We start from the raw sequence: 11220 nt of genomic DNA on the forward strand, positions 1-11220 counted from the left end.
CCCTGCCGCCATCTTGGCTCCGGGGGCCGCAGCACCTGGGACAGGGTGGGCTAGAGCGGCGCTGCTTCTCTGGGCGTAGCTTTTGGCCTGGGGGAAGGGGTTGTGGAGTTGGAGGGGAGGTGGAGGCGATGGCGTCCGCGGCGCGGGAAGATGGCGACCGCGGGCAAGTCCAAACGCGGCGGGGCTGCGAGCACTATGACAGGGGATGTCTCCTGAAGGTGACGATTTCACTGGGCTCTTAAGAGCTTCCGCCGGGTTGGGGGTGGAGTGGGCCGGGAGGTGTAGTTTGGGCTTAAGTTTGTTGTCGGGCTAAGCTGTTGTCAGGATAACTTCACCTCTGACTGGCTTCTTGCCGTAAAGAGCGTGTTTTGTCAAGGCGACCACTGGCCCTACCTTTGTGTTGTAGTTTGCAAGCAAAGTTTTGCTTGGCAAAAACCTGGCCTTGCACATCGGTTACCTTATCCGGGGGTTCATTTATTTAGTCTTTTGGTGCTGGAAGTAGACAGAGGCAGCCCCGGGCCTGTGCTGGCTTTTCCCAGGATCACTTTCAGGTGTGTGATGAAATAATGGAAGGCGGGTAAGCGAGTGGAGACTCGGAATACGCTTTCATCTCCTGTAGTAATTAAATAAGTTTTACAGCTTGCCAGCTTCATTTTAGCGTGAGTATGCCTAAGCCTACCAGGCAAAAAACGTAAGCGGAAGGAATGAACTGTGTTATGGTAAGTCATGGCATAGGAAGTCTTCAGAAATGACTGGATCTTAAAGATCACAGTGTACTGGAAAGTATAATATAAGGTTAGCTTACTGGCCTAGAGGCATTTTGATGTACTAGTTAGGGTAAAGCTAAGTTGCTGTAACAAAAAGACCCAGTAGTAATGTGAGTTAAAGAATAAAAAGTTTATTTCTCCTCACCTCACAATTCAAGGTGAATGAATGATCTGGTTTGGTAACGAGGCAGTTTCACATGACCACTCCTTTTACAAATGTTCTGTATTGTGTTGTTAATCATGTTTTAGGGCATATAGTCATCAGCTGGGTTGCAGCCATGTCCACGTTTCATCTGGTGGAAAGGGAGAAGGGAGCTTGGGGGAAGAGGCATGCCTAGTAGGCCCAGGAGAGGCACTGATTTTATTCTGTGCATATTCTGTTGCTAAGAATTTAAGTCATTTGGCCACAAGTAACAGCAAGGAAACAGTAGTGTAGCTGGGCAGTCGTGTGTCCAGGAAGGAGAGAGTCGACTTTCTTGTCTTGAACAACTTGCAGTCTTTGCCAGTCTTGAAAACAAGGACTGTTTTTTACGTTTATTGTGTCCTCCAAACTTTAAGACACAAGAGTTGATGTGTGGTAAGCTTAGGTGGACTAAAATATAATCATTATAGTATTTAATTCTTCAGCGTTAAAGTTGGTAAATGAATTTATCTGGAATGTCTTAAGTAGAAATTGCCTGCCTGCCACTTAATGCTGAGAATGAGTTTAGGGTATTGTGGGATTAACTTTTCAGTTTAGTGGTGGCCATCTTTCATAATTCTTCTGTTTTGAACTGCAAAAAGGTTGTGTTCAACTTGGTAGAGACCTAGATGTTGATGGGAAAACAGTGAAATGTTATGTATAGTTATCAGCATACCAAATGATCCATTGGTTGTAGTCTTTGACCTTGTTCCAGGAGGAGGAGAAGGAAAGAAATTTCTTTTTGCATTATTTCAAACTTGCCTTGTCTTGCTTCTTGTACCTTTTTTTTTCCCTCACCTGGGGATTAGGCACCTTGCTGTGACAAGCTTTATACTTGCCGATTGTGTCATGACAACAATGAAGATCATCAGCTAGATCGCTTTAAAGTAAAGGAAGTGCAGTGCATAAACTGTGAAAAAATTCAGCGTGTAAGATTTTATTACTTATTTCAATTTTTTAAAAAAATGTGTACTAAGGTGGTTTTAAAAATTTAATCAAGAATTTTGCAAATAAAACTTTAGCTCTGTATGAAAACATGTAAAGATAAAACCGCATGTACATTAAGAAAAAATCTGGACATTTAAATTAGTAATTCAAGATGTTTTGGTAAGTTGTATATTTTTAGTTACTTTTTGTTTTTTAGGCACAACAGACATGTGAGGAATGTAGCACATTATTTGGAGAATATTATTGCAGTGTATGCCATCTGTTTGACAAAGACAAGAAACAGTATCATTGTGAAAACTGTGGAATTTGTAGGTACTGTATGTAAAATGTTCTTTTAAAATTATTTCTAATATATCTTAGCAATAATAGTTTTAAAAATCACCTTATTGGAATATAATTACATTAGGGAATGGCTACTACCCACACGACTATTCTTGCCTGAAGAATTCCATGGACAGAGGACTTTCAGAATTACATCTTGTGGGATGCATTAATTTTAAATGTTCAGTAACTTTTGACAAATATATCTATTATGTTACCATCATCACAAATCAAGGTTAAAAAAAACTTTCTATTGCCCTAAAAAGTTTCTTCATGCCTTCATCATTTTAACTAGCCGATCAACAATTGTGTGGCTATTTAAATTTTAAATTTGGGCTAGAAATTATGCTTTTATATGAAGTGGCTTGTGGGAAGCTAAGGTAGAAAATTAGGGTAGATTTTTCCTTTTTGAAAATTAGTTGAAAAAATTAGCAAAAGTTTTGATAAAATCATTATAGGCTTAAGAATTGGATAATACAGGAAAGTAGAAAGAATGAAAATAAAATAGTCTTTTAAGTCCAGCCATCCACTGACAAGCTACTGTTGGCATGTTGGTATATAGGAATTTTTTTCTTTCTAAAAATCTTAAAGTGTTACGATGTGTCCAGAAGCATATATGTAGCAAATGTATGTTTTAAAGTATTCTAATACAACAAACCACTGTTTTTAAGAATGAGAATGTTACCAGTGTTGGAGCTCCAAGTGTCCTATGTCAGTCCTTTCTCTTTGTTTCTATTGGAGAATTTTAAATCACTTTCTGTTTTTATGTAGTGTTTTGTTTTTTGACTGTGCCATATGAGATCTTAGCTCCCTGACCAGGGATTGAACTCAGGTCCCTTATGTTGGAAGCCTGGAGTCTTAACCACTGGACCACCAGGGAGGCCCTTTGAGGTAGTTGTTTTTAAGGAAGCATAACAAATATACCAAAAGATGTGACAATCATAAGCAAACCCCCTTTTCCTGTTTCTATGTCTAGAAATTTGACTTGGATCTTTTTTTTAATTTTTTTACATCTGTGTTAACTCTTTGAGCATGTGAAATGTAATAATAATTGGTTTCATGTCCTTCTCTGCTAATTCTAACCTCAGTGTCAGTTTGGATTGATTTTGATTGTTCAGTTATTTTTTCAGTTGGTTTTTCTGCCTTTTGAGTGACTGGTCCTTGTTGGATACCAGACATGGTGATTTTTACCTTGTTGGGAACTTTTCATATTCCTGCAAATCTTGAGCTTTATTTTGGGATGTGGTTGTTACTTTGAACAGTTTGGATATATAGAAAGAATCCATTTGTGTAAAAAATAAAACTCAAAGCGTATGTATCTGTATATATGTGTGTGTGTGTGTATGCAGTTTTATAGAAGAAGAAAAACACTCAGAAGGATAGATACCATTCTGTTTGTAGTGCTTGCCTTTGGGGAGTGATCCTGGGGAGGTAGGGATTCACCTCATATTCTTCAGTGTGGTTTGAACTTTGTTTACAGTGAATCTGAACTTATATATAATGAGTAAATATGTAATAAAAGCATATGTAATCTTTTGTTTTTCATGTTATTTTTTTAGGATTGGTCCGAAAGAAGATTTTTTCCACTGTTTGAAATGTAACTTATGCCTTGCAGTGAATCTCCAAGGGAAGCACAAGGTATGTACTTCAGTTTGTATGATTTAAAAAGTATTATTTTTGAAAACAGCTAAAATCCTAATTTGTTTAAAAGCATGCTAACTTTCAGATATTACTGAGTATAGTCATGTTGCTTTTTATTTTTAAGCAGTATTAAGTAAATGTTCTAAAGTACAGACCTTAGAATATCTGATCTACAGTTCCCTTCTCTATAGTGTGTAAGAATACTTAACATCAGTTATTAGTATAATGTAGACAGCCTCTAAATTAGCCTGTGGATTCTTATCATTGGAACTGGTTTTGAGGGTAGCTTTTAAAATGTATGGTACAGGAGAAATACAGAGCAGTGTAACCTTTTGTTAATAGAGCATTCCTAGATAATTCAGTATCCCTTTCCAATATTAACTTGGATGTAGAAATTTTATATCATGCATGATCCTAGGTCCTTTAAAAATTATTTTTCATTATTTAGGAGAAAATCTAATAAACTATCACTTACAGTACTGATTCTATCCAAGAATTGAGAGAATGGAGAATCTGATGAGGGTGTTTGTAAAAAGATACTAGATAATGAAAAAGTGAAAGTTAGTCACACAGTTGTGTCCAACTCTTTGCGTTCCCATGGACTGTTAGCCTACCCAGCTCTGTCTGTGGAATTCTCCAGGCAAGAGTACTGGAGTGGGTTGCAATTCCTTCTCTAGGGGATCTTCCCGACCCAGGAATCAAACCAGGGTCTCCTTCATTGGAGGCAGATTCTTTACCAACAGCCACGAGGGAAGCCCTACTAGATAATAGCTAGCCTAAAATACAGGTAGTAAGAGAAACTGAGGTGAATAGTGAAAATAGGGAATATAGTGACAAGTACAAGGGAGAGAGAATGGGGGCTGAATGAAGATGACGCCTAAGGAGTTTAGTCCTGGCTTTAAGTACTTTATTAATAGATTGTAGGAGATGATAAAATTTTGGGTTTGGTTTTGCAGACTTGGCGTTTAGGCTGATTAACTATGCTGTGTTGCCTTTAGATATGCTGTGTTGTCTTTAGAAAACTACTTAGTTTCTTTTGTGGTATTTTTGTTGTTTCTCGGTTATTTTTTATTGTCTGTTAGTAAGTGGTGGTATCATCTATTCAGGTGTTAGCTAAAAAACCTGGGTATCATTTATGGCTTGATGCTTTATCTTACCTCTTCACATCTAATCAGACCTTTTCTTGTCACGTTAAGAACTCAGGCTCAGTGGGCAGCCTGTTGGAGCACACATATATTTCCATTTCTTGATAGCATGTAATTTGGGAAGTTATTTAGCTTCTCTAGATCTCAAAAGGACTTCCCAGGTTGTGCAGTGGTAAAGAACCCACCTGCCAGTGCTGGAGATGTGGGTCCAATCCCTGGGTCAGGAAGATCCCCTGGAGAAGGAAATGGCAGCCTACTCCAGTATTCTTGCCTGGAAAATTTTATGGACAGAGGAGCCTGGCGGGCCACAGGCCATGGGGTCGCAAAGCCTTGGACATGACTGAGCACACTAGAATGCATGCAGAGGCCTCAAATACCTCATCTGTAAAATGGGGTAAATAATTTATGTGTTTCAATGTTGTGGGAATTTATTGAGATAGTACAGGCAATGAATTTGAAATATGGCATGTAGTAAAGTCTCTTTAATATGAACTATTACTATTTTTTTATCTGTAAAATGAAGATAATTTGAATAATTAAGATGTATTAGGCAGTTTCATTGTTTCAGGTAATGTGCAAAACCTGAAATAGTTGTGAGAGTTTACTGTTCAGTTCTTGTCTGACATATAGGAAACATATTAATGTTCATTATTACATTTAGTAAGTTGGTATTGTTTCCTTTGTTAGTTTTTGTTATTAATGCTATGGTTATATAATTTCCATCTAGTTAAGCTTTTGGTAATTTTAATTTTGTTTTTAAACAGTGTATTGAAAATGTTTCCCGGCAGGATTGTCCAATATGTTTGGAGGTGAGCTTAAAATATTTTTTGCTTTGGAAATATCCCCTTTTGAATTTGAAATACTGGGTATTTATATTGTGTTCATGTAATTAACCACCAGCTTTATTTGCTCTTACAGGACATTCACACATCTCGTATCGTTGCTCACGTCTTGCCATGTGGACATCTTTTACATAGGTAAAGTGACTGTTTTTTTCCCTCAAAAGTGTTGGGAAATGGTGGAGATACTTTTTGCTTTATTAAAATAATGTTATGTTTTCTTTCAGAACGTGTTATGAAGAAATGGTGAAAGAGTGAGTGTTTGATGGGATTATAAAAAGTTGTTATGTAAGATGTCTGTTTTTGTTGCTTTTTTTTTTTTTTTTTGCAGCAAGTGGGGAAGGGAATGGGCAGACCTTGCAGTTCCTTATACCGTATTTGGATACGGTGGCTATTTCCTCTGAGATGGGTAGGGTAGATGAGTAGTGTTAAATTGGGCAAAGCACGTTGGGAGAGAAACACTGGACTCTGCCTTTGTCCTCATGTTTCTGTTGTGCCATATCTGCAATTTGAGACAGATACCTCTCATTCTGTGGCTACTAATTGGGGAGCTTGGTCTCTGCCTGAGACAGTCATAGCGTTGTAAAAAAAAATGCTGAGACATGTTGCACAAAATTATTAGCTGTTGTATTGACCCACTATGATGAGCTGCAAAAAAAGTCCAAAACTCATACCAAGATTTATCTAATGCTAATTTTGTTGTGGGGAAAGGATGCTAAAGTGAGATGCAGATAGTTAGAAAAGAAGAAATTGTGTAAATGTATTTTGATCCTGCAAACTGATGAGCAGAAATTTTAGTTTAAGAGCCAGATAAAAGGGAACATTTTCAGAATTTTTAGAAAGAAAATAGCATGATCTGAATAATTTTTAAAGACTACAATCTCTTCTTTGCTTGAATATATTAAGAAATCGAGGCGTTTAGCTAAAAAGCAGTTTAATTGGTTTTTAAAATATATCATGTATATTCTACAAAGAATGCTCAGAAATTCCTCTCCATTTTATAGAACTGAGGAAAAAGAAGTAGGTTTAAAAAATACCCTATGATACAGGATTTAATTGAAAAGGTTTGTGAAATGGTCTTGAAGTATAGAATAATGCTTGTCTTAGATGATTTATGTACCAGTTAGCATGTGTGTTCTTGTATACCTGGGTTGATACACTCTCCATTTAATACTTGGAAAATAACTCTTTATATCTCTCCTAGAGGCTACAGATGTCCATTGTGTATGCACTCTGCTTTTGATATGAGTAGGTACTGGAGACAACTGGATGATGAGGTAGCACAGACTCCTATGCCCTCAGAATATCAGAACATGACTGTGGATGTGAGTAGAATCAATGCCTAAAAAAACTTCAGGTTCCTTGTTGATAGTCATATTTATTTTTGCCCTTTTGCTCAAATCTGTCTGAAAAGTACTATTTCAGCATTGATGTCACTGCAATGATTAATGGGAGGAGCCAGATAATCTTTAAATTTTAGTTATTCTGAACTCAGAGGAAAAAAGAAAATCTGAGAATATCTTTGTGCAATACTTGCCAACACTAGATGGCAGGCAAAAGCTTCAATCTAAATTATTTACTTATTACTTAACAGAGTCAATTGATAATAACTGAGTAGAGGTGGATTATTGGTTGACTATTTTGATTATGTTTTAATTATTTTAAATTTTATTTAAGGCAAACATGTTTACTTATTTTTTTTTTTGAAGATTGCTTTTTGGTTTTTAATGTTTATTATGCCTTTTATTCTAAGACTTTTTAACTTGGTCTTAGCCTGCAGTCTAAAATGTAAGAAGTATTTCTGTGCCTTTAGTCTTGTGGAGAATGATCATCTTATCTCTATTAGTTGAGATGTGCTGCATAGCATATTTATTTACAGATTAGAATTGGAAAGTAGATAGCTTTCTGGTGCTTTAATAATTTTTGGACCTGAAAATTTTCAAAAACCTTCAGTTCAGATATTTGTACCCAAAAAGATAAACACCCCTTAACAAAGCCAAATAAAAATTATTTTCTGTGTAATTTACATGAGCAGTTCATAATTCATGTGGGTAATTGTTAGGTCGATGAAAGATCATTTTTGTAATACTGATAATTGTGTCACGTTTTACTAGAGGCTATAGCGTGCTGTATTCTGTTTAGATCACTTTTTAAAGTAACAGCCTTATTGAGATATAATTCACATACCATACAACTCGTCCGTTTAAAATGGACAGTTCAGTGGTTTATAGTGTGTTCTTCGAGATAAAACCACCATCAATTTTAAAATGTTTTCTCCACCCCAAAAGGAAACTCTGTAACCATTAGCAGTCATTCTTTAATCCTCTTAACTCTAGGCAGTGAGTACCTTCTACATTTAGATCATATTCTTAACTAATTCTCAGGAGGACTTCCTGGTGGTCCAGTGGTTAAGACTTTGCCTTCCAATGCAGGGGGTGCAGGTTCAGTCCCTGGTTGAGGAACTAAGATCCCACATGCCTCACAGCCAGAAAGCCAAAACATAAACAGTATTGTAACAGATTGAATAGAGGCTTTAAAAATGGTCCAAAGAAAAATCTTTAAAGAAAAAGTTACTTTCCAAATTATAATTTAGAGAAAATTTAGATGTTTTCTATTATTATGGTGTGACTTTTCTAAAGTTAATGCTTTTCTCACATAGTAATGTATTGATTTATTTTCAGGTTAACATCCTTCTTTATTTTTCAAGATCTCAGTATAAAAGACTAATTCCTAAGTGGTATCTTACTGTCATTTTAGGGATGAACCAAAAGCTTTTCTTTGTTCAACTTTAGAAAGTGCTCGTTTGGACTTTAATTCATTCTTGAGGCATCTAGGACCAGGAACTTAATATATTAATAAGCAAAAATATTATAAATATGTAAAAAATTATTGACTGAGATAATTTTCTAAGTGTCAGTGAAAAATAATGAAATTGTGTGTTATTTTGAATTATAGGTGTTGATCTGATTATTCCTATGTTAATTTTTGTACTATTTATGCTATTTGGGAACTTTTAAAATAAGACTTCTTAGTGCACATCCATATTTTCATTTTCTAAATTTAGAGCTACTTTAATAGCCTCTTAGAATTTCCAGTGAACAAATAAAAGATATTCTATTTATGGAAATGTTTAGACTTACATATGTATGTTTTCACATCTTCAGTATAATTTTTTTAAATGATTTTTTGATGTGGACCAGTTTTAAGGTCTTTATTGAGTTGGTTACAACATTGCTTCAGTTTTTTTTTTTGTTTTGTTTGTTTTTAATTTTAATAATATATTTTATTTAACCCAACATATTCAAACATTATCATTTCAATATGCAGCCAATAGAAAAATTGAGATATTTTACATTCATTTTTCTTTTTTTTTTAATTTTTTTTATTAGTTGGAGGCTAATTACTTCACAACATTTCAGTGGGTTTTGTCATACATTGATATGAATCAGCCATAGAGTTACACGTATTCCCCATCCCGATCCCCCCTCCCACCTCCCTCTCCACCCGACTCCTCTGGGTCATCCCAGCCCACCAGGCCCGAGCACTTGTCTCATGCATCCCACCTGGGCTGGTGATCTGTTTCACCATAGATAATATACATGCTGTTCTTTCAAAACATCCCACCCTCACCTTCTCCCACAGAGTTCAAAAGTCTGTTCTGTACTTCTGTGTCTCTTTTTCTGTTTTGCATATAGGGTTATCGTTACCATCTTTCTAAATTCCATATATATGTGTTAGTATGCTGTAATGTTCTTTATCTTTCTGGCTTACTTCACTCTGTATAATGGGCTCCAGTTTCATCCATCTCATTAGAACTGATTCAAATGAATTCTTTTTAACGGCTGAGTAATATTCCATGGTGTATATGTACCACAGCTTCCTTATCCATTCATCTGCCGATGGGCATCTAGGTTGCTTCCATGTCCTGGCTATTATAAACAGTGCTGCGATGAACATTGGGGTGCACGTGTCTCTTTCAGATCTGGTTTCCTCAGTGTGTATGCCCAGAAGTGGTATTGCTGGATCATATGGCAGTTCTATTTCCAATTTTTTAAGAAATCTCCACACTGTTTTCCATAGTGGCTGTACTAGTTTACACGCCAATCAGGATGGCTGCTATCCAAAAGTCTACAAACAATAAATGCTGGAGAGGGTGTGGAGAAAAGGGAACCCTCTTACACTGTTGGTGGGCATTGCTTCAGTTTTATGTTTTGGTTTTATTTGGCTGTGAGGCATGTGGGATCTTAGTACCTTGACCAGGGATCAAACCTGCACCCCCTGCATCAGAAGGCGAAATCTTAACCACTGGACTGCCAGGAAGATACCTCTTCGATATGATTTTTGAGGAATTATTTTGAACAGACAGTTCCACTTTCTATCGATAAGGTTTAATTTACTTAATTTGAATTCATCTCTTTTCAGATTCTCTGCAATGATTGCAATGGAAGATCTACAGTTCAGTTCCATATAGTAGGCATGAAGTGTAATATTTGTGAATCCTACAATACCGCTCAGGCTGGAGGATGTAGAATTTCAGTAGATCAGCAATGAACAGCCTATATTGCAGTGGAAAAATCAGGATTTTCTGATAGAAAAAGGATATCTTTTTGTCATAATGCGTCACAATCTATGCATTAGAGTTGACGTGTTTTGTATTAGTGTCACAGCATAAAAGCGTATTATAAGACTTAAGGATTCAGGGTCTCTTTATAGAATTATCATAGCTCTACATTGAATGAAAGGCACCATTCTTGTGTTTTGATTGGAAATTTCTTTGGTGTCAGTTGTTTGGAAGTCAATGATTTTTGCCACTGAAATTCACATCCATAGACTACTTATACTTCCTTGGAACTTTGTTTTAAGTGACACTATGCATATAGAATTCATTTCTAGTTCTTGATAGAACTGTACTTAATTCTCAGTATTATCCTTGACTGTTTAAGGGCTCTGCTGTAATGAGGATATGTTCTATCTTACTGTTAAAATCTAATTACATATACTTTAGAATTTTTAAGACAGTCCTTTGGATCCTGTAAATGTGAATTTTGATGTAATAACTGCTAATAAAAATGTATTGAAACAGTATTTTATAGAAAGTTTTTTTCAATGCTGTTTATTTTTGGTTCAGAGCATTGTAGTTTAATGATGTAAAAGAAATCCACTTTTCTTTGTTTTGAGGTATTCTTCCATAAGAGTAATAGGGAAAAATGTAAAATAACAGAACTCTTCTAAGCCTTAAGACAATCAACATTTAAAAAAATTGTTTTAGTTGCCCAAAATTATTTTTTCAAAGAATAATTTATTCATTCAGTCAGCAAGTATTTAGTAAGCAGCGATTATGTGCTGAGTATGGTTCTAGACAATATAGAGACAGCAGT

At 35.8% G+C, this 11220-nt stretch overlaps 1 protein-coding gene across 1 annotated transcript; it reads left to right on the forward strand.

The window, feature by feature from the left end:
* Positions 1-2: 2 nt before the first annotated feature.
* RCHY1 (ring finger and CHY zinc finger domain containing 1) lies at positions 3-10927 on the forward strand. Its single transcript, XM_065914694.1, has 9 exons — positions 3-218; positions 1758-1877; positions 2093-2208; positions 3777-3855; positions 5768-5812; positions 5922-5980; positions 6070-6096; positions 7047-7167; positions 10265-10927. Exons 1-9 carry the CDS (start codon positions 129-131, stop codon positions 10391-10393), a joined length of 786 nt encoding a protein of 261 aa, XP_065770766.1. The 5' UTR covers positions 3-128; the 3' UTR covers positions 10394-10927.
* The last annotated feature ends 293 nt before the right edge of the window (positions 10928-11220 follow it).

The sequence above is a fragment of the Muntiacus reevesi genome, chromosome 22, assembly GCF_963930625.1.
Source record: "Muntiacus reevesi chromosome 22, mMunRee1.1, whole genome shotgun sequence".
Classification (NCBI taxonomy): Eukaryota; Metazoa; Chordata; class Mammalia; order Artiodactyla; family Cervidae; genus Muntiacus; species Muntiacus reevesi.

What these genes read in the sequence shown, in the direction of transcription:
- RCHY1 (XM_065914694.1), top strand. Translation starts at nt 129, where the DNA reads ATGGCGTCCGCGGCGCGGGAAGATGGCGACCGCGGGCAAGTCCAAACG. An exon ending in ATCTCCAAGGGAAGCACAAG is followed by an intron (nt 3,856 to 5,767) that starts GTATGTACTTCA and finishes GTTTTTAAACAG; the next exon opens with TGTATTGAAAATGTTTCCCG. An exon ending in TGTGGACATCTTTTACATAG is followed by an intron (nt 5,981 to 6,069) that starts GTAAAGTGACTG and finishes GTTTTCTTTCAG; the next exon opens with AACGTGTTATGAAGAAATGG.